Raw genomic sequence first — 26,830 nt, forward strand, 5'->3', positions numbered from 1 at the left:
TCTATGCTCGGGCCTAAAGCCGAGAAAGAGAGTCTAGCCTGCTTAAGGCACACTTTCTTCTCGTCTGGAGAAAAAAAAAGTGTCACGCCCTGTAGTCAACCTTTTCTCTTGCTTCGAGCAATTTCTACGACTTTCTTCGCGTAAGATGAATTGAGTAAAACACTGCTCTAGTGCACTTTTAATATCTTTTTCCGTTTTCTCCGGCTTAATGGCAAATGCAAGAGACGCTTTGACAACTTTCCTTTTTTTCTCTTCTTCTTTTTCGGGTTTAGCTGACGAATCAGTTTGCAATTGTCATCATTCCCAACCTCATCATCCTGTTTCCCATTTCAACTAAGCAAAGATGGTTTTCCTACAACAGGCAAATATGATGGCATCTAGAAGGACAAAATCTTTGTTCGCCAATGCTGTAAAAGCTTCAACTTTGGTTCCTTCTTCTTCTCAACGTACCTTTGCTACCTCTTCTCCCGCTTTGGCACACAAAGAAGTCAAATTTTCCAACGAAGTTCGCAGTTCCATCTTGAACGGTGTTAACTTGTTGGCAAATGCCGTTAGTGTCACTTTGGGTCCTAAAGGTCGTAATGTGATCATCGAACAACCATTCGGAGGACCAAAGATTACAAAGGATGGTGTCACTGTTGCCAAATCAATTTCCCTCAAAGACAAATTCGAGAACTTGGGTGCTCGTCTCGTTCAAGATGTTGCAAACAAGACCAACGAAATCGCAGGTGACGGTACCACAACTGCTACCGTTTTAGCCCGTGCCATTTACGCAGAAGGTGTCAAGAACGTCGCTGCCGGATGCAACCCAATGGATTTGCGTCGTGGTGCTCAAGCTGCTGCTGATGCCGTTATCAAATACTTGGAAGCAAACAAGCGTGCAGTCACAACAAGTGAAGAAATCGCTCAAGTTGCCACAATTTCTGCAAACGGTGATCAACACGTTGGTCAATTGATCGCCACTGCTATGGAAAAGGTTGGTAAGGAAGGTGTGATCACAGTCAAAGAAGGACGTACACTAGAAGATGAAATCGAAATCACTGAAGGTATGCGCTTCGACCGAGGATACATTTCACCTTACTTTATCACCGATGTCAAGACACAAAAAGCTGAATTCGAAAAGCCATTGATCTTGTTGAGCGAAAAGAAGATCAGTCTTTTGCAAGACATTTTGCCTTCTTTGGAAGTCGCTGCTCAACAACGTCGTCCATTGATCATCATTGCTGAAGATATTGACGGTGAAGCTTTGGCAGCCTGCATTTTGAACAAATTGCGTGGTCAATTGCAAGTTTGTGCTATCAAGGCCCCTGGCTTCGGTGACAACCGTAAATCTATCTTGGGTGATTTGAGTATTTTGACAGGAGGAAGCGTCTTCTCCGATGAATTGGAAACCAAATTGGACCGGGCAACTGCTGACCTTTTGGGTACAGCTGGTAGCATCACCGTTACAAAGGAAGACACAATCTTCCTCAACGGTGAAGGTGACAAGAACGCTCTTGAAGCACGTTGTGAACAAATCCGTGCTGCAATCAACGATACAAACACATCCGAATATGACAAAACCAAGCTACAAGAACGTTTGGCCAAATTGAGCGGTGGTGTTGCAGTGATCAAGGTTGGAGGTGCATCTGAAGTTGAAGTTGGAGAAAAGAAGGACAGATATGATGATGCATTGAATGCAACCCGTGCTGCTGTTAGCGGTGGTGTTTTGCCAGGTGGTGGTGTTGCATTGTTGAAAGCAACTGCCGCTTTGGATGGTGTAAAGACTGCCAACTTTGATCAAGAATTGGGTGTTTCAATCATCAGACAAGCAATCACAAGACCAACCAAGCAAATTTGCGAAAATGCCGGTGTTGAAGGTGCAGTGATTGTTGGACGTTTGTTGGAAGCAAAGAATGAGCCATTCGAATTCGGATGGGATGGAAGTGATTCTCAATTCAAGGACTTATTCAAAGCAGGTGTTATTGACCCATTCTTGGTCGTTCGATCTGCATTGGAAGGAAGTGTTGGAATTGCATCTCTATTGTTCACCAGTGAATGCTCAGTCGTTGAAGCACCTGAAGAGAAGGGACCAGGTGGACCACCAGGAATGGGCGGCATGGGAGGAATGGGAGGTATGGGCGGAATGGGAATGATGTAGAAAAAGAAGTGAACCATTCTTGACTCCATACTCTCTGCATTTGTCTTTTTTCTCTACAACGCAATCACCACTCTTTGATTACCATTTGTACAGCATATTAAACCTAAGACTTGATGCACTTTTGTTTCCAAGTCTAATAAATTTCATTGAACAAGATTATCAACCTGAGTGAAATGAGAGGTTATTCTCCGGTTTGTCCGGCCCGATTGAGTCCAAGCGTACGCGTTCCTGAACACAATTTCAACAAATCACTTCCCCACACTCGCACATTCTTGACCAACATCTTCGATCATCAACAACTAGCGAGAATGTCATATCCTACTCCCGAGCTACAGCCTCTATTAGAAGAGATCGGATCGCTACTCAACGAGACCGGACAAACATTAGCCATTGCAGAATCAACTACTGGAGGTTTATTGAGCGCAGCTTTGCTCAGTGTGAACGGGGCAGCTGGATGGTATAAAGTGAGTGATGTGTTGGGATTGATGGCTGGATTCAAGGGCTCAGACTGACTTTAATGACTCTAATCATCAATTATAAGGGAGGTGCTGTTTTATATACCCTTGACGCACGATCTGAATATGCAGGATGGACAAAAGAAGATGTAGAGAATTACAGGTAGGTGGTATGAAATCCCAAGAACTGTCTCTTTGTACATGACTGACAACCTTCTCCTTTTCTTCACTGCAGAGGGCCGACTGAAGGTGTTGCGAGTACATTGGCAAATGGTGTAAAGAAACGCTTGAATGCAACATTGTGCATCGGAGAAGCTGGAATTGCAGGTCCAATGAGTCCTAGTAGAAGGCTACCACCGTATGTATTGAGAGATATCAGAAGATCAAGCTGTCGTTACTCAAATCTTCTTTTCTTCCCCTTTTCTACAGAGGCCTAACATGCTTGGCCATCGCTCGCGATGATGGACCACCGATCACGAAAACTGTCATGACTGGAGTACGAGATCGGATCGTGAACATGCATGCGTTTACAGAAGAGGCTTTAAAGCTATTACATGAAACATTAACAAAGATGAAACAGGGAAATGCAAAATTGTAGAGCGAGGTTCTGTCCTTTGAATTGTAGAATAAGATGATCAAAATGATAATCGATCAACACTCAAGCCTCTTTCCCCTCGGACCCGTTGAATGATTGCTGCCGAAAACAGATAGATTAGATAATCAGCCTTTAGAAAAGAGCTCCTTTGTCTGCAGGGCAACAATTAGGGGGGTTAATTGATGATGATTAGCACACAATGCTTCTTCCCCCTTTGTCTTGTGATTTGAACACCGCAGAGCTAATGAAATGGATATATGCATTACAATTGCCTTTGAGTGATGCAATGGCTTGATTAAAAGTTTTACAATTGAAGTGACTGATTCTCCAGCAGGCTGTTTATCAATTGCGGCGCATACCAGTCGGCAAGGTTTTCGCGCGTTTTAGTTAGCGCAATTGAACACCTTCCATCAAACCGGGCAACACAGCCCGACGGCGGAAATTAAAGAAGACAGGAGGACACAGACACACCACAACAACGATCTGCAAATTAAAAGCCTTCTTTTCTTATTGCAAGTTGCCGTTTCAAATCAAAATTCATTCAACTGCCGCCGCCGCCGCGCCCGCCGATAGATTCAACACTCTCATGTTTATTTTTAGTCGGTTCCCCTTTTGCTTAAATGAAAATACTCCTGTGCCAAGCGTTTTAGGAAATTCAAATAAAAGAAAAGGGCAAAAAGCAGAGAGCATTTTCATTTAGAAGAAAGAAAGTGTTGCATATCCTTGCATCATCGAGACTTAACTCTAAGAGCTTGCCTATATGTGATATGTTTACGAAAAAGATCTTTTTTTTCGATGATTTCATGCATATCTCACCTTTTGATCATGCGACTTACTCAGAGTATATACCAGGGTGCATGATCAAATTCAATTACATACATACATACCTCCTGCCTCTGCCTTGCCAGTAAACCACGCAAGTCACGACTGCGTTCTATAACGGAACCTGCGTACGATAGAGAGTGAGTTCTATGCAATAGAACAAACACCTGGCATAATCCATCTCCCTCTAATCCTACCACCATTACCTTGATCACATTCTTACGTGACAGGTATAACAGCATTATACATTTTCTCACTTGTCGACTTTTTCTCCATCATGGCGGCAAATTATTCCCGTATCAACGGCGGACGATCACCAATACATTCACCTCTTCATTCTCCTTCTGCTATTCCAGGTGAACCATACGCTGGCAGTGGAAGTGGTGGAAGTAGTTCTCATAGTAACGCAGCAGCAGATTCACTCATCGCTCCAAGGGTAAGAGGTACAGGCATGGTCGTAAACAGTGAATCATCACAAGTTGGAGGTCATGAATTCGGTCCTTATGCTCCTTTGAACAGAAGAGCAAACGGCGGCGGTAATGCATCTTCTTTCGAAACAGATTCTTATTCAGAGTCTTCCAAAGATCGTTTGTTGAAAAACGGTGGAATGCAAACAAGTGCAGCTTTAGCATACAATGGAGGTACAGGATACGGACAAGATGTTGAAGGATTACGAAAGTCTGAACCAGATGATTACCTACACGACCCTCGTGGCGCTGATAAACATTCAAGAAAAGTTTCATTAGGAGGAGCATTGAACATCTTGACTTTGGTTATTCTTGTATCAGGCTTGCTAATGTTGTTTGCCGGTTATCCAATCGTGTACCATTTTGTGACAGAACAAGAAGGTAACAAGGGAGCATACGGATTAGGAGGTACAAACGGAACAGGTCAAGTCGCATCACTCTCTACCGTTCGTCCTTTGGTTGATCCCGATACGCCTGCTGCAAGCAAACAATGGACTTCACCCGTCACCAAAACACAATATCAGCTCCAATTCTCTGATGAATTCGAACAAGAAGGCAGAACATTCTGGCCAGGTGATGATCAATATTTCGAAGCAGTAAACATTTGGTACGGTGCAACACAAGATTACGAATGGTATTCACCCGAAGCCGTCAACACAACAGGCGGTGCACTTGTTATCACGATGACTGACCACCCTACCCACAACCTTAACTTCCAATCTGGAATGGTTCAAAGTTGGAATAAGCTCTGTTTTACTGGAGGTTATATCGAATTCTCCATCATTCAGCCAGGCTCACATTCAACAAAAGGATATTGGCCTGGTGCTTGGGTGATGGGTAATTTGGGCAGACCGGGCTATTTGGGCACTACGGATGGAATGTGGCCTTACTCTTATCAAGGATGCGATACAGGTATCTTGCCAAATCAAACAAACGCTCAAGGTGGTCCAGTGCCAGCTGTCCATTCTACAGCTCAATATGCTGCTAACGGTCAATTGTCTAAATTACCCGGAATGCGAACATCTGCTTGTACATGTACCGGAGAAGATCATCCTGGACCAAAGGTTACGGTAGGAAGAAGTGCACCGGAAATTGATGTTTTAGAAGCACAAATTCAAACCAGAGATGGTGTTACGGATTCGTATGCCAGTCAATCTTTGCAAACTGCTCCTTTTGATGAGTCATACTTCTGGGTCAATACAACTCCAGCTACGACTATCTTTGGATCTAATACGGAAATTAATACATACGTCGGTGGACCATTGCAAGAAGCAGTTTCAAGTGTTTCACTTATCCCAAGAAGAGGTTTTGTAGATGTGGATATGCCTGATGCACAAAAGTACGTAACCTTTGGATTGGAATGGGAACCTGATTATAATTTGAACGGAGGTGGTTCTGTTACCTGGTATGTGGATGGTAAACAAACATGGCAAGCAACAGGTGCTTCTTTGCCACCAAGTACACTCATGCAAATCTCTCAAAGAGAAATTCCTGTCGAGCCAATGAGTATCATTATGAATTTGGGTATCTCTTCTGGTTTCCAATCGATCGATTGGGATCCAACAACCGGAGTCAATTTCCCTGCTCAAATGAAGTTTGATTACGTTCGTGTTTACCAAGAAAAAGGCAAAGAATCGCTAACATGCGATCCTGACGATTATCCAACTGCCGATTATATCAACAATCATATCGATGTTTATAACAATCCAAACATTACTCAATGGAAGGAAAGCAAGTATACATGGCCAAAGAATAAGTTGACCGGATGTTAATTCGAGTAGAATTCTTTTCGATCACTTTCATTTCATGATATATAAACAGGACATTTCTTATCTTTTTTTCTCTTCTTCTTTTTCGTGTGCTCTTTGTCATCTTGCTTCACTCATACAATCAATTCAAGCACAGCAATTTTGTTGCTCTTTCTTATTTTTGTGTATAAAACATCTTACTGCTCTATTCAATACAGAAACAAATGCATTTAGAACTTTCAACAGAGCGGGTTCATATAGTGATTTTAGACCGTAACGATAAAATGCGTTGAGTACTTTGACTCCATTCTTGTGCGTTGATAGAGCCATTAATAGATGCAATGGCTAAATCTTGAACGATTTGCCAGCCTTGTTCAACGTTTCGAGCGCCTACTAAGATTGAATCTTGGCCGGCTTGAATTGCTAAAATAGAACGATGACTATCATTTGCACCGAATGCATTCAAGCCTCCAGCTTCGATTGCATCCGTAATGATGACTCCTTCAAAACCTAATCGGTCTCTTAATTCATCCGTTACCCATTTTCGACTTAGGCCAGAAGGAAACTTTGCATCTAAGGCAGGATACAAAGCCCAGCTTGGCATGATCAGATCAACATCAGCTTGAATGGCAGATTGAAAAGGTTTTTCATCAATGGATCGTAATTCATCTAAGGATGTATTAATCGTTACCGGTTTTGCATCTGTATCTTGACCTGCTTTCGCAGATCCTAAACCGGGAAAATGTTTTGCAGTTGCAAGTACATCTCCGTTTGACTGTTGAGATTTAATGAATGCTGAAATGCATTCTGATGTAATGGATGATTGATTACTATAACTTCTACCGTATTGATCTAAGAAGTTACCCGATTGACGATATACTCCTCCAACGGGTGCTAAATTAACATTGTTTGCATATGTACGTAATGCTGAAGCTGCTTGTTGACCTGCACTTGTGGCAGCTTGAACAGGGTTTGCAGATGCACCAATCTCTTTCTCACTTAGGGATGGACCTCCAGGTAATCTACGTACTTGTCCGCCTTCTTGATCCGTCATGATTAACAACGGTGAACCAGCATATGCTGAGCTTGAACGATATACACTTTGCCATTGAGTCACTTGACTTGGTAATGAAGGTGAAACATTTTCACCGAATAACAAAATTCCTCCAATTGCACCTTTTTTGATCAATTCTGTCAATTGATCAGGCGGAGTGGTTCCTGAATAGGAATAAATTACATGATAGCCTGCTGATATTTGTGCTGCTGAAGCCGAAGTGGTTTGAGAATGTGCACCATGAACGACAAGGCGCGAGCATAAAGCTAGAAAGGCTGATGTGTATGTGAAGAACTTCATCTTTCTAAATTGCTGGATGAGGAATGATGAAGAGGTGGTAGTGAGCACCTTTTATATCATTCATACCAACCTAGAGCACGGCGAAAATAGCGAAATGGATAAAGTGGTAGATAGCTTCCACGTTTTGCTTTAACCGCCGGAGTGAAAAGATTTTCCATTATCCGTTGTAGAAGGCGTAACAAACTTCTGACGTCAATCTACATCCTTCTACCTTCAGTTTCTCTTTATACAGATGTTCTTTTCAACGTTCTCACTTCATGACAATCATTCTAATTTCCGTTGGCCGAAAGCTTCGCCGGCGCTAAGATTGGGACTTAGCGTGCAAGGATAAAGAAATGCATCATTGACCACATGCTATTTTGATTCCAATAGGAGCTTACTTTGTGGGGTGATCTTCTCTGAGCTATAGTAAGTCTATTGTGTTGAATTTCATGACCACAACAAGAAGGAGAGAATGCTGAATTTTCGTTGCGAAATTGATAAAAATACAGTGCAGTTAAATAATCACATATGTTCTTGAAAGCGAGCTCAATCGTCTTGAATATATCTGCGAATGGTATGAGAACATGTCAGCTTCTCATGACTACTGCGCATCTTTACCTTCCTCCCTTTACACTCACCTTCTTCGTAGGGTACGATATTTCTTCAATGAATATAGCGTCTCGGTTTCTAGTTAGGAAAAAGACATGTCAGGACATCATGTTTCATGCCAAATAGCCCTAATCACACACCTTTCCGAACAAAGTCGCCCAAGTCTAACTTTTGCTGAATCTCTTTGTCATCTGTTAAATGAGCATTCTTTCGGAACCTGGCAGAAAGGAGGAACGACAGATATCAGTTTGATTGTCGGAATGGACCTAGTATGTCACCACTCACATCACCCTTAGCTTTCCGATAAAGTCATAATTGGGATCAGGATAATCTCGCTTTCGTTTGTCAGGTCAGCATACATCGCATACTTGTCCTTTCGTACGCATATACTCACCCCTAAACGGTGTAATTCTTTATACAACCCAATCGCCCGAGGTCGTAAGTGATGTCCTAGAGGAGGCATATTTGTGATCTTGATTTGACTAAGGGGTGAAGTGACTGAATTGATATCACTTGAAGGTTCTCCAGATGACCTCCACTGGTAGGATTGATTATGATTAGCAGCATGCGCCTGCCTGTAAATGGCCCAAACGCCAAGAATGGAATATGTGTTGATTGCGCGTGTTGGATTCTCGGTTAAGGCACTTTACGCGTCTGTTACATTCACTCCAACCATTCCGCACCTACTCTCATTGCCATTCACCTTGGCTTTGAAAGTTTTGATGGTCAAAGATGGAGGAAAGCAAGCATGAGAATGGTCATATTGACGATGTAATCTTATCAAACAGTAATCTACCTGCAGAAGAAGCAGCAACATCAGCAAGTGCGCCGATCGATGAAGAACATTATTGCTATACAGCAAAGTATGGCAAGGTTAATGTTGAGGTTCGTTTGGGCATAAGTGATTCAGTACAAGATTTAAAGGCAATCTTATTTTCAATGACAGACGTTCCACCTGAAAGACAAAAAATTCTCGGTTTAGCAAGAGGAAAACTTCCAATCGATTCAACTTCATTGGGAGAGATTGTTTATCCTCCCGCAAGTTTACGTGATAGTCCTCATCCTGCAACGGGCGAAAAGAGAATCACCATCAGCCTGATTGGTACGCCTTTGGATCAAACGTTCAAAGATCCCGAAGTGGAAACAGGCAAAGGCGACGGTAAAGGCAAGAAAAGTGAAAGTTTGGGTGATATCGATTATAGCGACCCCGAGACTGTAAAGACACTCGAAACTGTACCAAGCAGTGATCCGCATGCATTGACGAAGCTTGAACGTGCAATTTCACGATTCTCGCTGACATTTCCCATCATGCATGAACCAAGAAAGAATCTCAAAGGTGGTCTCCTTGTTCTGGATTTGGACTACACAATCGCAGATACGAAGAGGTTGTTACATTATCAAGTCTCTGCACGCGAAGCCGAAAGGCCTGGCCTACATGAGTTCCTCACAGCGGTCTATCCATACTACGATATATGCGTCTGGAGTCAAACCTCTTATTGGTGGCTTGAGGCAAAGTTGACCGAGATGGGCTGTTTGACTCATCCGGGTTACCAAATTTCTTTTGTCCTGGATCGTACACCTATGTTTTCGGTTCGATACAATCCCAAAAGCCAAATCGAAGGCAGTTCAACGAATGAACAAAAAACAAAAAGGAACAAACATGAAGTGAAAGCGTTGGAAATCATTTGGAGAAGATTTCCCGATCTATACGGTGCTCATAATACGATTCATATCGATGATCTCTCTCGCAATTTCGCTATGAATTGCCTTAACGGACTCAAAATCAAACCATACAAGCACAGTCCTCGTCCAGACGGAGAATTGCCAGCTTTGCGTGACTACTTGTTCAAGTTAGCACACTCCTCGATCAAAGACTTCAATTCGCTAGGAGGTCATAAAGATTGGAAGAAGCGAGAATTGCCGAGCGTATCCGATGAAAGCCAACAAGACCAAACAGGATCGAACAACAATTCCACGAGCTAGTCATGCTCCATCACAATCAGCATAAACACATCTGTATTTTACACAATTTCAAGAAAAATGAAAACACTAAAGTTCAATAGAAGAAACCGCATGCTTTGATGATTAATCATATGATACACATTGTAGACTAATTTTCCCTTCTTTCCTCCTCTTCTGTGTCTATTTGTGGGATCCCTGACCGCCAACGATACTCCAACTTGATCGCTGCTCCGCTTTTCCAGATGAAACGATGAATCTGAGCTAGAGTCATAGTCGGAGGAATGATTTGGTCTTTACAGAGCAACTCCAAATAATCATGAGGTGAGGAGCCATGAGGCATTACCCAGCCTACACTCTTCAAACTTATTCCACCACCAGAAGATGCAACAGAGATAGCCGATGGCCTTCTCAATTGCAGATTTTGAGCGGCTTGCGTCGTAGCCCCACTTCCTTGCGTTAAACGAGCAGATTGTGAGAATCCGTTGGAGTTCAGACCGCCCTTTGCCATAGTGAAAGCTTTTGTGAAAGGATTGTTAGTCTGAACAGGAGATGCTTGCGATGCACTTGTGGAAGGCGATAGTGGAGGATGACTCGTGCCAGGCATCGGCGGAACATCGGTAACAATTGCTGATGGTCTACGAGAAGCAACGATGCTCGAAAATCCAGACGTGTTTCCAAAACCACTTCCACCAGCTGTGTTTTCTTCATCTTGGCTAATTTCGATCAGATGGAGCTTATCCGCTACATATGCACATGCTTTCTTTGCTCGTAACATTCTTGTAGCCGTGAGACGAGAATTTCCAGTCGGCATTGCGGGAAGCTTGTTTTTTGAAGAATCTTCAGGAACAGGTGCGGCTGTGTCTTTATCTGCAGCGATTTGACTACTGCTGAGTGAAGGTATGGATGAACCTTCCCACGGTACAAGGATGAACGTCAACTTATCTTTTTCCCGCAGTACATCATAAGAAGCAACGCCAGATGCATCTTTATAATCGAAAAGGTTTTCCAACAACCATATCGGTGATTGCAATTCCAGTGTGACAACATCTTCTTGTGTCTTCCCGACCAATCCTCTGTACTTTGTCTGAAAGCTTCCAGAATCGTGAGCGGATTCAGAAATGATGAGAGCTGTTTCTGCAGGATAATGAATTACCGGGATTTCTTCCATCCACTTCTGTCTTGGAGCAAGAGACGTTGTAATGTCACTCAGCGCTCCGGGAGAAGCTTGATTGACGGCAGGCTTATTTGCTACATCCTTTTGTTGATTGCTAGAGCTAATACTTGCGAGGATGGTACGCAAGGTATGTAGTTGCTGTCGTGTCTCCTGCGTTAGACCATCTTGGTGGTCGTTGGGTCCGTTTGTATTTCCATTTTCTGTTTCTTTTGAAGCACTGTGGAAATCATGCTTTCCAGCTCCCGTTGGCGTTTTCGGAGGCTTTTTGGAAACGGTTCCTTCTCTGCGCAATCCCATCCTCAATTTACCCATAAAGCCACCGCTTCCAGGACTAACAGCCGATATTCCCGGCGTCACAGGAGATTCCATACCTTTCGATACTACTGGCGTTTGCGCAGCACTTCCTGGATGATCTGTACCTCGCTGAATAGAAAAGTAGTCGCCGATCGCTGCTCCGTGAGCAGTGGCGTCGGAACTTTGATTCGCATGCTTGTTCAACATCAAACGTTGAAGCTCACCTAGATGATGCGTATTCGTAGGAGACAGAGGACTTTGAATGGGAAGAATCGCTGGCGTCTTGGGTCCAACAGCAAGAGCAATCCTCCTTCCAGATGCGTCCAGACCATTCACCCGTGATCCCTCCTTGTCGCCCTCTTTCAGGAACTTTTCAACTCCGTTTTTTCGCTCTAGAGCCAACAATGAATTCGGTAGGATCGCATTTTTGTCCAGTCGTAATCGAGTTTCTTGTTCCACAAATCCGGTAAAGAGATTCTTCAAAATCATCCTACCTTTATTTACCCTCTGATCTTCCTTGTAGGTAAAGTAAGGATCCGATTGACGAAAGAGTTCTTCAGATTCGTCCAGGTAAATCTCCGAATCGAAGCATCTTGGATGTTCCAGGTGAACACTCAATGCGCCAATTTTTGTATCCACAGTGCACCATATCGGTGCTGCACTATGGCCTTGAATTCGTCCCTTGATCACATCTAGCGCATCTCCAGGCAACAGTTCGGTACAAAGATCATTCTCCTTTGCAGCACTCTTTAAGTCAGACCATGTATAAGCACCTAGACATTGACCGGCAACGATGTCCCATAAATACGTCAAACCTGCCGCATCAATCGTGAGACAATGTCTACGATCATTCAACAAGGTAGACCGGATCAAGCCATAGGTTCCATGAATCACATCTTGAGGTGCGTCCCGCAGCGGGACTGCATCGATGGCCAATCCTCTCTCCTCGAATGCTAGTCGAGCTTCCAAAGCTGCTTCATTTTCGTCTCCGTCCTCGGAATGATCGCCGTCTCCTACAAGAACATCGTTGTAGGAATGTTGAGTCGTTGTGGGTGCGAACCTTAGACTTCCACTGCGTACACTTGAAGGTCTAGCGGTTGACTCGCGTAAATGACTGGAGAATGGATATCCAATCGAGGGAGAAGCGGCGTTGGAGATATGAGCGTGTGACTGTTGACTGAAACTTGGGTATTGATGTTGCTGCTGCATGGAAGCATTCGGTGCAGTATCATAAGAATGATCTTCAGAGCGTCCCGCAATGGTTTGAACTTGACTTTGCTGACGTAAAACTGACGGGATTGAGATCAAGCTAGCTGAAGTGAAGATCGTGTCTGTCTCATGAGGCGTTGCTGCCTGACTGGTAGCTCGCATACTTATGCTTCCAAGACCAATTGCAGCGCCGTAAGGATCATTTGGGGGTGCAAGACATACCAGCGAATCGAATGGTATTCCATACAATCTATCAACGGAAGAAGAAGCAGTCTGCGTCGTATCTTGATTGATATCTGGAGAATGCGTTAACGAGCTCTTCAAGGATGGAGAGGCACCGAAAGAGACGCTGGATGTTGATGGCACTATATTTCCCGATGCTCCGCGCAAAGCACTAATCCGAGGAAGTGGTGGTGATGACGCCGGATCTTGCAATGGTGCTTTCTTCAAAAGCGGAGCAGGCTGCACCAACGGGTAAATTGCTTCTCTGGCAGATTTGGACGCAATATCGAGCCATCTGTTGATCTTCCCGTTTGCATTAGCAGACCAGACAAAGCTGTCATCGGTTGTAACGAGGCTATGTATACCGGTTGCGTTTGACTCCGATGCAAACTTGTATTCGTCATCCACATCTGCATCTTTTGCCAAAACAACACATTCGCCTTCCGATACCTCATTGCATCTTTCCCAATCCACTTTACAGATCAAACCGCTGCGATCACCAGAATAGAAAATATCCAGTCTGGGGTGATCGCTGAATAATGACCATACACTATCGGTGTGATGGGTGAAAGTATGCAAACATCTTTGCTCTCCTAGGGACCATAATTTGATCGTACTATCTGATGATGCACTCAGCATGTGGGAACCATCTTCGCTCATGACTACCTTACGAACAGTGTCTGTGTGTCCGACCAATTGAGAAACCTGATCTCCCGATCGAGGATCCCACACCCGAATCACCCTCTCAGGGCTGCCGCCTGCCATTACCGTTCCTGCGTTATTCGTTGAAAGCGTATATATGGACGATTTGACAGAGGACTCTGGAAGGGTAATGATCGGAGAATGGCGTACTTCTCCTATGTCCCACAACTTGATTGTTTTGTCGAATGATCCACTCGCAACCCAATTTGCATTTTTTGCGAGAGTCAAGGCACGAACGTAATCTTTGTGTGTTCCCAATATCTGAGGTGTCATTGAACTTTGTTTATCGTGAGGATTCCAAATGTTCACATTGCCATCTGATGATGCGGACACAACGGTTTGATTTTGATTACACAGTAAGATCTCATTCACCCAATCCGTATGACTGCCAATGCATTGACGGAATGTAGCCGGTCGAATCTTTGCGTGTCCATCGTATAGGCCTGTTGTATCAACTTCCCATTCTCTTGTGGATGAGTAGCTATGATATCGCCCGAGACGTGATTCTGATTGGCCCCAATGATCGTCCAATAGGCCAGCAGTTGCATCTTCGTCGTATTCTGTGAATGCGCCATGCTGGGTGCGGTTATTCCTCCTTCTTTTTCGCATAGGTAAACCCAAGTCCCAGGCACTGATCATTCCATCTCTTCCACCTGCATAGAGAATACCTCCAGGAACACTAGAACTTGCACCTCCATCGCCATTTTGCACAATAGTCGAAGTATCGATGGCCAACGAAGAGATTGGGAGTGAATGTCGAGGATGAGATGTCGAAGGGGTATTCGTCAATCTTGTGTCTGACAATAAAGCCTCGTCTTCTGGATGTGGTAGTAGAAGAGGTCCAGTTCTGACGTACGCAGGTCCTTCATTTGCCTGTGATAATGTTGGTAAGGCGAAATATCTTGGCGGTTTTTCTATATTTGGCAAGACATAACTTATCCTTTGCACAGTAGGAACGGTGAATTCAGGTATCGTGTTGATTGAATTGTTTGCCAATCCATTTCCCGTCGTCTTTCCTGCAACAGTCATTATTCCAAAGTCCTCACAAGGATAATTGAATGACTTGATTGAGCATCAAAGTATGATTAAGAACGGTTTCTTGTTTGATTGAATACTTGATTACTCTATTAGCATCATTGAATGTTTCTTGTCTATATGATGATCAAAGTAGAATACATCAATGCGTACGGTCCCCGTAGGGTGGAGAATGCACTGCAAGATAATCAGGCCAGGAAGGTATTGTGAGCCTTTTTCCGGAGCTAAAGAGCGCGTTGTGCAGCGTGCAGCTGCTGCCTTGAGTAAAAACACACACAAACGCCCAGCACATGCGCCACTGTCAGGCACACAAAGCAACCAATTCATACGTGCGTAAGCCGCGGATCCTTACCTACAAATGAAATCCATCCCCCGGCAATCTCGGAAGCGTTACCGTTAACGTCATAACCCGATGATGGAAAATGAAATGAGTTTGCTTTTTTATTGTACAAATTGATGGTGTATTATATGGTACATGTATGCTTATGGTACATATGGTCTTCGTCATACCCGATTTCGATATTTAAATTACATCATTCATCTCCGCCTTCTTCCTCATCAGTGCTTTAGTCTTGGGACTTTCATCGTCATCTTCAATCGAAATATCTTCCTTGAGGTTCTCCTTGTACAGCATTCTTCTTTGCTTGGCAAACACATACAAGATCGCTCCAGAAGGTTTAGACGAGGAAGAAAAGGGTTCGTCACCATCACCATTATTTGCCGTACTTTCAGATTGTGCATCCCTTTCGATGATGTAGTTCAGAATCTCATCTTGTGTCAAAACAGCATTTTCTGCTTTGCTGAAATTATGATGCGTCCAATCGAATAAAGAAGCCAACTTTTTTCGAGTCTCTTTGACCTTGCGATTGATATTTGCCTCTGTTACTTGCGAAGCCATCATAAAGCCTGGTAAGCTATCTTGTTCGTCCTCATCTTCCTCTGTAGGCGTTCGATCTTGGAAAAGGCGATTGACATCGTCGAGTAAGATCCCTTTCCCTCCACAAGGACATTGCAAAATGTCATGTGTTGAACAAGGTGTATCGTTTTGATATCTCAAGACGTCCCTCAACTCTTCTTCTGCGAAGTCCTCTGCCAGATTGCTGTCCTCTTGCGTGAGCTGATAGCTATCTTCTTCGCTTTTGGCGACCATCAAGGCATCACTCAATCCCATCTTGCTGATTTGCCTTTGGAATATTTTCTCGTCTAGTGTTCCTGACAACATTAATCGGTAAATGAAACATTCCTTTTTCTGTCCAGTTCGATGAATGCGTCCCATAGCTTGATGATCTCTTGCCGGATTCCAGTCGCAGTCAAGCATAAAGAGACGATTTGCACCCATCAGATTCATACCTTGCCCACCTGCTTTTGCGCTCAAGAGCATGATGAAACAATCTTTCGAAGCTGAAGTATTAAACTCATGCTCGATCCCTGACCTTGTTTTTGGCTTGACATTTCCGTCTATACGAAGGAAAGGATATCTCATACTTTCGCAAATTTCTTGGATGATATCGAGAGTCATTGTAAAGTTCGAGACAAGAACGACTTTATCATCAGTCTTACGTCGAATGCCTACTAAGAGTTTGAGGAGGGCGGAGATTTTGCCGCTGTCTTGAGAACGGCGTGTTTTGACCCGTGGCACGGTGTCGCATGCTGCTCCAATAGTGGCTTTGATCCGTTTGCCTGTCTTGCCTTTGCCATGGACATCGTCCACTAAAAGATCCGGAGCACTGCACAACTTCTGTAAGAGAAGAATCCTCTCCAAACCCGTTAGCTTCGGCTCAGTAGCCAATTGCTCAAAGTTGACAAGCTCGAGGGATGCCAGGGCAGTGTAAATTTTATGTTGAAGTGGCGATGGGTTGCAGAACAAAACGATGTCATGCTTCGGTGGAAGTCGTCGATTGACTGCTTCTGCAGTTCTTCGCAGCAACAAAGGAGCGGTGATCTTTTGAAGTAATCTGCTGCGCTCTTCGGCCATCTGCCAATGTCTAAAAGGGCAATTGGGTTTTCGTCCACGGGTAATGGGAACTTCGAAATCCTTCCTGAATTTTGCTTTGTCTCCCAAGTAACCTCTTGCAATGAAGTTGATCATGGTGTAGAACTCCGTCAGATTATTCTGGATAGGGGTACCGGTTAATAGGATCTTTCTCTCTATGCGCAAAGAGTCAAGAGCTTGAGTAATCTGCGAGTCTGCGTTTTTGATCTGATGAGCCTCATCGCATACAAGCAAGCCGAACTTTGCAGAAGAAAAGAGCGTACTATGGTTGCGGACCTTTTCGTAATTGACAACAAGGACTTCATACTTTCCATAAATGACACTCTTGATGTCTGTGTTCTCGTCAGCACACAGTACTCGGCATTCATCTCCGAGCCATTTCTTGAATTCCAATTTCCAGTTGCGCACCAATGTTGCAGGGCAGACAATGAGCACCTTCTCAACAGTGGATCGCCTTTTCGGGAAGAAATAGCAGCATTGACGCAAAAGGATGTCAACCACTGCAATGGTTTGCAACGTTTTTCCTAATCCCATTTCATCTGCTAATATCGCGCCTGCCGACTCTGGCATCTCATCTTCATCTTCTGCTTTGGCATTATCATCCCCAACGTTTGAGACGTCAACGAGGCTTCGCAATTGAGTGACACTGTTGTAGAGAAAGCGCACGCCCTCGATTTGATCTGGCCGCATCACTCTCGCGAGCAATGGATTGATATGCACATCAACAACTTCTCCGCCTCTTAGATTAAAGCGTTCTTGATGTTTTGCATCAGGACGATTCATTGCGATCAGATTGTTCCACTCTTCTGCAGAATAGAGCTGACAAGGTTGTGTGTCACTTTGACGTTTTGTGAGACCGAGCTTGAGAGGTGATGTGTTTTGCCCATAGAACAAATTCGTCACGATGGGCTCGTCAACGGCCTTTGTGGGATCGGACTGTGAATTATTAGTCTTGCCTGTCAAGACTGTCTTCGGCGGCTTGAAATGAGCTTTGACCGACTCTTGATGGGAGTCCTTTTTGCTAGCATCCTGTGAAGTAGGAGTTGGAAATTGAGTTTTCTGTCCAATACCAAAGAGTTGGTCCTTTGTTGTTCTCTCGCACACCAAAACCTCCTTGCTTCCGATGAAGAACGTTTGGTCTGGTGAAAGCTCTTTAGGCTTTTTAACAGTTTCCTCCGAAACGAATCGTCTAGTTTCCAGATCATACAGCCTGTAGCCTGATCCAGGTTTCAAAAAGATGTATCCGTCCGTCTCCCACGTCTTATGCATCTTTGTTTGAGGAGCTCGATACATACATGCATAAAATTGTCCTTCTGCCTCCCCTACCGGAGAGCTTTGTGATGATGAAGAGTGCGAGGTGTGCTTATTGAGCTGATCTGTGCTCATGGGCACACTTTCTTCCTCGTCATCATCTTCGTCTTCCTTGCGCAGTTTTTTGTACGATGCATATCTTGATCCTAACGTTCCACGAGAGTCAGGACAACTAGATCGCTTTAAAGGCAATTTGAACTTGGAAGAAGTGGGGGGCTTGAACGGCGCATTTGGCTTGCTCATCGTCGTCGTTGACAATGTGATGATTTGGGATGTGGATGGCAAGAATGAGCTGCATTTATGATGTTGATGGTAGTTAGAATAAAGTGCATATATGCGTTCGGAATTTTTGCAATTAACACGGTGTTGTTCTTGAAAGACGCGTAGCGCGTGTAGGTCAGGCTTACAAATAAGGGCCAGGCTACAAATATTGACCATGATAATGTAGAATCGATCAAAAAAAGTATGAAGAATCCACTCTCGATCATCAATGTCACATCCGGCAAAAATTGATCAGAACAAGAACAAAGAATTGATTGGGAGTAAAGTTGAGCAAAAGAAAAGAACAAAAAACGTATAGAACTGCAGCACCCAGGATTCCCGCGTGGTCCCCCACCGCAGTACTGACTAGGCGATACCGTGCTTGACTTCGCAGATCGGACGGGATGCGGTACTTTCACGGTTCTATGGCCGCAGATGTGAGTAAGGGACTGGGGTAAGAATATATACAATGCGCATTTCACAATGCACAGCCTTTATTGCGCTAAGCAAAAAAAAAAGACTTGCATGGTATCTTGATTGATTGGGGCAGCTGAGCAGTGTTTTTGCGGTGCAGCCTATGACTACCCTCCACGTTTGACAGGATGCAAGTTTAATTCTGTGGAGTTGAAAGCGGTCATTGAGTGATTGATCTTCTTCTTTCTTCCCTACATCCAAGGTCAAAACTATAGAGCCATCTCTATCAAACATGGACGGTCCCGTTCCCGATTATTATGCAACCCTTGGCGTAAGCCCGAAAGCATCAGCCGATGATATCAGACAAGCATACAAACGTGAATCACTTAGAGCACATCCAGATCGATTCCCAAACGCATCTGATGCCGAAAGACAAAGGTATACTGCACGCTTTCAATCTTTAGCCGATGCTTATTATGTTCTGTCAGATTCAACAAGGAGAGCAGAATATGATGGATTACGTAGAGCACATGGAGTAGGATCATCGCGAACAAGTGCAAGAGCAGGCGCATCACAACAAACCGGAGCACCTCCTGGTGGATGGGAAGAAGATGCAGAAAAAGAACAAGAATCAAGTTTCAACTTTTTCAAATCTTTCTTTAATCATGCTGCAGGAGCACCGAGTGGATCGACAAGCGCAGGTGAAAGTGAAGTTCCAAACGATCATACAACTTCTGCCGGTCAACCACAGGCAAATTACGTGTTTGGAGATGTGTTCGAAGAGCTATTACGACCAGAAGTGCATCGTGTGGCACCTATATGGAAGTGGGTTGGGAGCGCAAGCGGTGCAGGTCTGGGTTTTATTTTGGCAAACGTCCCTGGAGCTGTTGGTGGTGCGTTACTTGGAAATCGGTTGGGAGCTATTCGTGATGCTAAAGGCAAGAGTGTAGTAGAGGTATTCGGGGGCTTGGGAGCAAATCAAAGAGCAGAAGTATTGAAAGCTCTGGCCGTCAAAGTGTTGGGCTCTCTGGGATGAGAAGCTGAACTATATATTACGATCACCGACTTCATTACACCGATATCCAGCACATACCCCGTCGAGTTTTATTTTTGGCTACTTGATTGATTTCGCAGCGTCCACTCCAGATGACACATCCAATTTCATGCATGTACAGGCTATATATATTTCATCAATGATATTCTTTATGACAATTGCGTATTCTACTTCTTGTTGCCAATGATGTCTTCCACCATTGCAAGTGTGCCCAAAAGCTCTTCTTCGCGGAATCGATGTCCAATTAATTGCAGGCCGATTGGAGCATTCTCAAACACTTCCCGATATGTTTCATCTGAAAAAAAGAGAGGGAGGGAGCGTTGTCAGTGACAATCACGAATCTTTGCAAGTAAAGATACTCACATTCCTTAATTGTGCCCTGGTCTAAATCGCTAATAGATGGCTTCAACTTTCCACCTTTTGTCGCTTCAAACGCTTTATCCTTTTCTGCTTGGGCAGCATATCCTGCAACGGGGAAAGTGACACCAGGCAAATCGGTAAGATTAAATAGAGAAGTGTAACCCCAATAATAGATTTGTTGTGGTCTTGCAGCTGCTAGTGCTGCTGCAGGACAAAGCAGAACATCCAACGGTTGTGCTAATGCTTGTTTACCTCCTCCGTTCACGAAAACGTGCTGCCAAAATTGTTTCTTGAAGGCTTCACGTTGATATTGCAACAGCCAAATATCGGAAGCAGAATGAAGATGAACCGGAGGAGAAAAGACATACTCTGTCAACTTCATCAGTGGCTCGCCTGTTAAGGAGGCCAAGGAGCGCAACAATTCTCCATTTTCCATGAAACTGAAGGTGAGATAGCATTAAGTGTCAATATTGCAGTTGTCTATTGCCCAAATTTTACTCACTATAGCTGTCTCGCCATCCACCAACCTCTTTCACCGTAGTCTGCAGGATTTACATAAACAATATTGACCTTTCCCGACGCTTGCAACTTTTCGATCACATCATGCATTGCTCTGCGAATTGGTGTGATAGGTTGAACAAAGCCATCGTCGAGCAGAACACCAACGTTGAGCTTCTTACCAGCATCTACAGTCGGTTTTTGAAATCCTGTCCAAGGAAGTGGCGGGCAAAGATGAGGATCAGATCTTGTCGAATCTTTGACAAGAACGGAAGTGAGCAATTCCAAATCCTGCAAAGAACGTGCGAATGGTCCCATAGTTCCGAGAATACCTTCATTGCCTAGCATTGTCGTTCTTGTGCCTGAATTGTTGATCCTTCCTATCGTGGGACGCAAGCCATACAGGCCTACACATGCTGCCGGTTGTCGAACAGATCCTCCTATATCGGTACCAACACCCAAAAGTGTCGCACCACTGCTCACTGAAGCTGCCTCTCCTCCACTACTGCCACCTGGGCTGAGATGAACGTTGCGTGGGTTGAGGGTTTGACCATGTAGGTTGCTTCTAGTATCCAGCTGCATGATACTTTGCGGCATGGTTGTTTTTGCGATTATGATTGCTCCTTGCTCCAATAACATGGAGATTGCATGTCCAGTGACCGTCTGTACATGCGTGCCTTGTTTACGAAGAAGTGCAAGTGTACTGTCAGTCAAACGACTGGGATCATCTTTTGACTTTGATTCTTCCCGTGTGAGGATCGCATCAGTGCTTTCTTGATCTAAAACGTCGAATACGAAGCCACGATCACTACCTGAACCCTCCAATCCCAAATGTGCTTTGATGCTAATTGGCACTCCGAACAAGCTTCCCAATTGAGCAACATCTTTGGATTTAGTCAATAACGCATCCAATTCCTTAGCACGCTGTAAGGAACGATCAAAGTAGATCTCTGCATAGCAGCCCAAAACTTGTTGAGCCAATGCTGCTTTGACGAGGAACGCTTCCATAACTTGTGTTACAGTCCAACGACCTTGTACGATTGCATCTCGTAACTTTGTAGCTTCTTGACTTGCAGGATCGTCCAAAATAGCGCGATGTTTAGCTGTCAATACGTTTTGTAAACCGGCGGATTTGCTTTCGCTCAATACTTGCTCGAATGATTTGCCTGCCACATTTGGCTGATCATTTGGAATATTTCCACTTAACGTCTTTCTCGTTTTATCCAAACCTGGTACGATCAACTCTTTTGGTAGTGCGACTGAAACATTATATCGCTCAATGGCGGCTTGCCAGTCACCATCTTGAAAGTGTGTGTGCATAGTGAATGATGATGGTACTTGAGGAAGAGATATCTAGCAATAGAGAGCACGGCCTTTTAAGATAAGAACAGCACGCATTGTTCCCCGCATTCTCCGCTTATTCCGTACGCTAGGCACAAAATGACACTTTAAACTTTACATGGAAGAACAACACTTGACTTCGGGCTCTAAGTCCGAAAGCAGCTATGATCCTCGCGGGAAGACATTTTTACGCATTTGCAATGACATTCACTACAAATTCATTATTACTCATGCTGACTTCATAATATTCTTTCTATAGAGATAGAACTACATATCCTCTTGAGCGGCAAGCATCATTGCAGTATAGAAACGGAATCCATCCGAAAGTGAATCAATTTGTACGATTTCATTAACCGTATGAATGCCGGCATCGTATCGGACACCTTTTGGTAAAGGTGTCAATGTTCCAGGCGCGAATCGGAATAGGTGTTGTGTCAAATTCCAATACGATTTTGTATCTGTATTTCCTCCCATCAAAGAAGGCACAACCCGTAAACCTTCTTTACCCTTTGCTTCATTGGCGTAAGTGTGTCTGATGACTGAACTTAGCAAACGATAAGGCGAAGCATCTTTACCTTGTAAAGGCGTAAGAGGAGCAGGTTCAAGAGCTGAGTGGAAAGCATCTTGTAACTCGATAAAGTGACTTTTGGCGAATTGATCATTTTTGACAGAATGTACGAATTCATCTTCACTTTGCCATGCTTTCACGCCAAGACCGTACTCGTTGGCAACTTGACTGACCAAGTGTTTAAGATGATCACGAACGTACTGTACATCTAGATTTGCATCTATTCGATGATTAATCAAAACCGTTGCTTCTTCTGGCAATGCGTTGATCTTCACTCCTCCATACACAATATCAACCGCTTGTGTTGTAGTGAATTCGACACCATGTTGACTTGTGCTTAATTCCTTTTCTAATAGCTTTTTTGTGACTTGTAGCTTCTTAGCAGCTCTCTGAATGCGATAAGATTTCATACAGCTAGATTTTGCCTTGACCTTTTCAAGATGCTTCCTGGCAGCTGCGAATTTGCTCAAGGCGATTCCCAAACCGGTTTTACGTAGTTGAGGCGCATCTCGAATGCAAAGTAAGGATTGCAAAGCAGGAGAATCGCCACCTTTGTTATCCTCTTGAATTTTGACTTCAATCTTGTGTGGATTATCTTCTATATGTGAGATAATCTTGCTCAAATATCCTATCGAAGTATGCTTTGGCGGAACGGAAGAATGACCACCGGGAGTATGAACGGATAGTTTGACGTCCAAATATCCCTTTTCTGCTACAGCAGGTTCAGCGACAGATATACCGTGCATGTCTGAATCAACGCTATTGCCTTCATCGATTAGCATATATGCACCTTTTCCGTCTTTGTGAGATCCGTACAACTCTTCTAATCGTTTGTTGAGATAAGGCGCCCCTTCTGTACCTGAGCTCTCTTCATCGAATCCGAAAGCCAAAACAATGGTACGACTTGGTTTGAAACCCGCCTTTAGAAGCTCAGTCACAGAAGCAAGTAACATGATAAGTGAAGCTAGAAGGGCAAAAAGAGACAAGGTCAGCTTGGTTACTACTATCCTAGGTGTTAGAGCTACACACCTTTATCATCCGAGGCACCTCTTCCGTAAATCAAACCTTTTTCGAGATCTATATGGCCAGAAAACGCACCATAGTCCCATCTGTTCAGCGTATCTGGATCAACAGGGACGACATCTTGATGCGCGGTAAAGATGATTGGCTTAAGATCTTTCTGAGATCCTTGCCAAGTATACAGCAATCCATGTTCATTTACACGTTCAAGCGTGATTGAAGGTGAAAAGTGCACTTCTGGGAAAGCACTATAGAGATATTTGCGAAAGGGCGAAAAGATTGCATCCCATCTTCCTGGATCAGCAGAAACGGGAGGTGAATCATCAAATCCGGTTGTATTCACTTGAACGGCGCCCGATAAAAGTTTAGCAAGGATCTCTTTGGATGGTGGTGCAGGTATGTTTTGCTTGGAACTAGGCTGCCATGGAGCTTCTTGAGGGCAGATCGGCTCGCTTTCGGTCTCTTGAAAGAAGATATTGGACCGATTCAATGACCAAGTATAGATTGCCAATATCAACACTGCTAATAGCCACGTCCTTACGCGCCGACCTTTGGTTCTCGTATGATTTGTTGTATGCACTTCAGCTGGCCGATGACCCAAAATGCCTTCCTTCTTTTCGTCTCGCATTTTGCCTGAGCCAAAAGTTAGAAATAGATGATGGTGGTCGTGTGAGCATGACCTCTTCCTGCATGATTCAGCGGGAAGATAAGGTGACTAGGATTGATATGCATTTCTCCACACAAATCGTTAGCGTCTATACTAATGCGTTCGAGGTCAAAACAAGCTCATCCTTTACATCATGACATGAAAGGATTCTGCGTACACTATTCATATTCTCAAGGCATAGCTTTTGCATATTAGGTTTGCACATGAGTAGGTACATCATCCCTTTTATCGTGATGATTGCTCATGGAATGCTTCAGGCCGTTGTCACGATTAAATCAGCCCCATACCATAACCAATTACCTTTCGGCGCATATCATCCCCATACAAACTAATTGGTTGTCGGAATCGCTTGTCGCCATCCTGCTACGAAGCCGGAATGTAGACTGTCCCGATCAAAGACGGAACATTAACGACGCTTAAAAGAGTGCTTTTAACCCTTATCGTTGTGGAAAGATGATCGGTGCATTTTTCGAGATTAGTAGAACGGCTTCGATGAGAAATCTCTCTTTCGTAACGTCCGTGCTGGTCGGACAATGATTGATTTGAAGGCACCGCTTTTTGAAATTGGATTGTGTAAAAATGACGTGCTGAAAGGAGAACAAAAGTGTGAAATTAATTCCATCCATCGAGGGCAGTGTCATAAAGCGGGCTTTTAAATCTACTAATGATGCCTAAGCCACAAGTAAACGGACTCAGCTATTATCACTTTTCTTTATTTACTCTTCCCAACGGACAAAGAATGGCCGGAAAGGGGTGGCGTACATCTCATATCACCTCCTCTACAATTACGTTGCCGACGGGGCCGTTGGCGGATAAAATTCCAGAAGGAGTAGCGAGAATTTTTTGATGAGTTATTTCGAGGCACAAAACGCCTTTCTATTGCAAACTTTTGTTGGCGTAAAGAACTTGAAGATTGTAACAGAATCTTACTATAAAAGCCAGAATGGACAGAAAGATAAGACCCCCTTGTGACTCTCTTCCACATTCACAACGATGGCCTCACTCCTCGTTCACCTTTTCCGAAGAGCAGGTGAAAATTTCACCTTGCTCTTTAAGATTCGAGATGACGTGGACCCCGCTCAACCAAACAAGATTCGTTATGGTATTCGAAGACCGCAAAATCCAATCCTGTTGCTGTCCCGCTTAGAAAGAGATCACTGGTTGGCTTTGTTTGTCGGTTTTCTCGCTTTCTATGCCGATTTCTTGGACTTTAATGTCCTCGCTGCTGCCACAAAGAAGATTGCTGCTTACTATGGGACAACCAAGGCACACGTTAGTGATTCCATCACTTACACTATGGCTTTGCGCGTGTTCGGGGCCGCCATCTTTGGATTTTTAGGCGATCTCATCGGACGTCGATGGCCATTAATTATAGATTTAGTTATCCTTGGATCTCTTCAAATCGCATCTATCTACTGCACAAATGTTAACCGATTCTTAGGAGTTCGGGCACTTTTTGGAATAGGCATGGGTGGGATTTGGGGTTGTTCGGCAAGCCATTTGATGGAAAATGCCCCTCTTGAAGCCCGTGGGTTGATAGGGGGCATTTTCCAAGCAAGCGCAGCATGTTCAGGTTTAACTGCGGCAGGACTAAATATGGCATTCGGAGCGGCTCCTAATACGTGGAAAAAGATGTTTTGGATCAGTTGTGGATTATCGTATTTTGCCGCATTGGTACGATTCTTGGTTCCCGAATCAAAACAATTCCTCGAAGCAGCAAAGAAGAAGAAAGAATTAGAAGCACTTCACGGTCAACGAAGTGGAAGCAAAACCAAAATCGTAAAGTTTTGCAAAGAATTCAAAAAGATGTTCAAACTTCATTGGCAAACATTCATTTATAGCGCTGCATTCGTTTGTTTGACAAGCTGGGCTGTTCATTCTTATGCCGATAATTACGTCACATTCCTCATTTCAGGAAAAGGGATCAATAATCGAGATGCATCTGTGATCACAATGATTACCAAGAGTGGTTGTATAGTCGGTATGATCACGATCGGTTGGCTGGGAGAGTATGTCGGTCGACGTAGAATGGCTGCTTTTGCAACTTTTATGGCAGCTTGTCTTTTACCTGCTTCGATCCTCCCAAATTCAAAAACAAGTTTAGCTGTTGCAGGTTGGTTTTATCAGTTCTTCTTCGAATCTTATGGTGCAATTCTAGCAGCTCACCTCAACGAACTTTCACCTGTCGCATTCCGTGCAGTGATGCCAGGAGTTGCTTATCAATTGGGAACCTCTATTTCTGCACCTAGCGCAATGATCGTGAACGATATCGCAGAAGATCGTTTTATCAACGTCAATGGCAAAAAGGAAGAAGCATATGAGCCAGTAATTGGAATCACAATGGCAATTTGCTATTTCTTGATGATCTTGTTGGCCGTTTTTGGACCTGAAAAACGTGGAGCAGATTTGGAGCATTTCCAGCCGGCAGGTTTCAAAAGTGAAAGTAGTACAATAATCAGCTCTCCTGAAAGTCATACTGACAAAGAATTGGAAGCCGTTAACTCAACCGAGAAGTCTGGTTGATGTCCACTTCATTTTCATAGATGACAGTCCCCCTTTGTCACGATCAAATC

At 44.0% G+C, this 26,830-nt stretch overlaps 12 protein-coding genes across 12 annotated transcripts; 6 read left to right on the forward strand and 6 right to left on the reverse strand.

Moving 5' to 3' along the window:
* Positions 1–133: 133 nt before the first annotated feature.
* Positions 134–2,209, forward strand: FA14DRAFT_160449 (chaperonin GroL). The gene has a single exon (XM_025498682.1). It carries the CDS (start codon positions 344–346, stop codon positions 2,138–2,140), a length of 1,797 nt encoding a protein of 598 aa, XP_025355496.1. The 5' UTR covers positions 134–343; the 3' UTR covers positions 2,141–2,209.
* Positions 2,210–2,318: 109 nt separating this feature from the next.
* Positions 2,319–3,422, forward strand: FA14DRAFT_160450 (uncharacterized protein). Its single transcript, XM_025498683.1, has 4 exons — positions 2,319–2,604; positions 2,682–2,758; positions 2,831–2,953; positions 3,025–3,422. The coding sequence occupies exons 1-4, from the start codon at positions 2,449–2,451 to the stop codon at positions 3,191–3,193; spliced, it is 525 nt and encodes a 174-aa protein (XP_025355497.1). The 5' UTR covers positions 2,319–2,448; the 3' UTR covers positions 3,194–3,422.
* A 1,197-nt stretch (positions 3,423–4,619) lies between these two features.
* On the forward strand, positions 4,620–6,251 carry FA14DRAFT_121486 (concanavalin A-like lectin/glucanase; the record flags this gene model as incomplete). Its single annotated transcript, XM_025496468.1, has 1 exon — positions 4,620–6,251. One exon carries the CDS (start codon positions 4,620–4,622, stop codon positions 6,249–6,251), a length of 1,632 nt encoding a protein of 543 aa, XP_025355498.1.
* A 114-nt stretch (positions 6,252–6,365) lies between these two features.
* Positions 6,366–7,773, reverse strand: FA14DRAFT_38560 (putative glycosyl hydrolase). The gene has a single exon (XM_025502274.1). It carries the CDS (start codon positions 7,579–7,581, stop codon positions 6,481–6,483), a length of 1,101 nt encoding a protein of 366 aa, XP_025355499.1. The 5' UTR covers positions 7,582–7,773; the 3' UTR covers positions 6,366–6,480.
* A 145-nt stretch (positions 7,774–7,918) lies between these two features.
* Positions 7,919–8,655, reverse strand: FA14DRAFT_189189 (uncharacterized protein). Its single transcript, XM_025501706.1, has 5 exons — positions 8,567–8,655; positions 8,458–8,507; positions 8,313–8,389; positions 8,202–8,250; positions 7,919–8,128 (listed from the first exon to the last, which is right to left on the reverse strand). Exons 1-5 carry the CDS (start codon positions 8,633–8,635, stop codon positions 8,110–8,112), a joined length of 264 nt encoding a protein of 87 aa, XP_025355500.1. The 5' UTR covers positions 8,636–8,655; the 3' UTR covers positions 7,919–8,109.
* A 197-nt stretch (positions 8,656–8,852) lies between these two features.
* FA14DRAFT_160452 (uncharacterized protein) lies at positions 8,853–10,223 on the forward strand (the record flags this gene model as incomplete). Its single annotated transcript, XM_025498684.1, has 1 exon — positions 8,853–10,223. A coding segment is annotated over exon 1 (932 nt), but the record flags the coding sequence as incomplete, so codon positions are not given.
* A 59-nt stretch (positions 10,224–10,282) lies between these two features.
* On the reverse strand, positions 10,283–14,344 carry FA14DRAFT_120627 (uncharacterized protein; the record flags this gene model as incomplete). The annotated part of the gene is made up of 6 exons (XM_025496421.1): positions 10,283–10,496; positions 10,803–10,971; positions 11,044–11,295; positions 11,470–12,573; positions 12,787–13,160; positions 13,284–14,344. The coding sequence occupies 6 exons, from the start codon at positions 14,342–14,344 to the stop codon at positions 10,283–10,285; spliced, it is 3,174 nt and encodes a 1,057-aa protein (XP_025355502.1).
* Positions 14,345–15,187: 843 nt separating this feature from the next.
* FA14DRAFT_144887 (uncharacterized protein) lies at positions 15,188–17,546 on the reverse strand (the record flags this gene model as incomplete). Its single annotated transcript, XM_025497259.1, has 3 exons — positions 15,188–15,887; positions 15,918–17,333; positions 17,388–17,546. The coding sequence occupies 3 exons, from the start codon at positions 17,544–17,546 to the stop codon at positions 15,294–15,296; spliced, it is 2,169 nt and encodes a 722-aa protein (XP_025355503.1). The 3' UTR covers positions 15,188–15,293.
* A 1,303-nt stretch (positions 17,547–18,849) lies between these two features.
* On the forward strand, positions 18,850–19,969 carry FA14DRAFT_160453 (DnaJ-domain-containing protein). The gene has a single exon (XM_025498685.1). The coding sequence runs from the start codon at positions 19,042–19,044 to the stop codon at positions 19,783–19,785; it is 744 nt and encodes a 247-aa protein (XP_025355504.1). The 5' UTR covers positions 18,850–19,041; the 3' UTR covers positions 19,786–19,969.
* On the reverse strand, positions 19,886–21,981 carry FA14DRAFT_184489 (amidase signature enzyme; the record flags this gene model as incomplete). Its single annotated transcript, XM_025501392.1, has 4 exons — positions 19,886–20,098; positions 20,167–20,603; positions 20,666–21,725; positions 21,786–21,981. The coding sequence occupies 4 exons, from the start codon at positions 21,979–21,981 to the stop codon at positions 19,971–19,973; spliced, it is 1,821 nt and encodes a 606-aa protein (XP_025355505.1). The 3' UTR covers positions 19,886–19,970.
* A 193-nt stretch (positions 21,982–22,174) lies between these two features.
* On the reverse strand, positions 22,175–24,275 carry FA14DRAFT_160454 (carboxypeptidase S). The gene is made up of 2 exons (XM_025498686.1): positions 23,600–24,275; positions 22,175–23,534 (listed from the first exon to the last, which is right to left on the reverse strand). Exons 1-2 carry the CDS (start codon positions 24,216–24,218, stop codon positions 22,270–22,272), a joined length of 1,884 nt encoding a protein of 627 aa, XP_025355506.1. The 5' UTR covers positions 24,219–24,275; the 3' UTR covers positions 22,175–22,269.
* Positions 24,276–25,250: 975 nt separating this feature from the next.
* Positions 25,251–26,780, forward strand: FA14DRAFT_184491 (carboxylic acid transport protein; the record flags this gene model as incomplete). The annotated part of the gene is made up of 1 exon (XM_025501393.1): positions 25,251–26,780. One exon carries the CDS (start codon positions 25,251–25,253, stop codon positions 26,778–26,780), a length of 1,530 nt encoding a protein of 509 aa, XP_025355507.1.
* Between the last annotated feature and the right edge of the window lie 50 nt (positions 26,781–26,830).

Source organism: Meira miltonrushii, assembly GCF_003144205.1.
Source record: "Meira miltonrushii strain MCA 3882 unplaced genomic scaffold FA14scaffold_2, whole genome shotgun sequence".
NCBI lineage: Eukaryota > Fungi > Basidiomycota > Exobasidiomycetes > Exobasidiales > Brachybasidiaceae > Meira > Meira miltonrushii.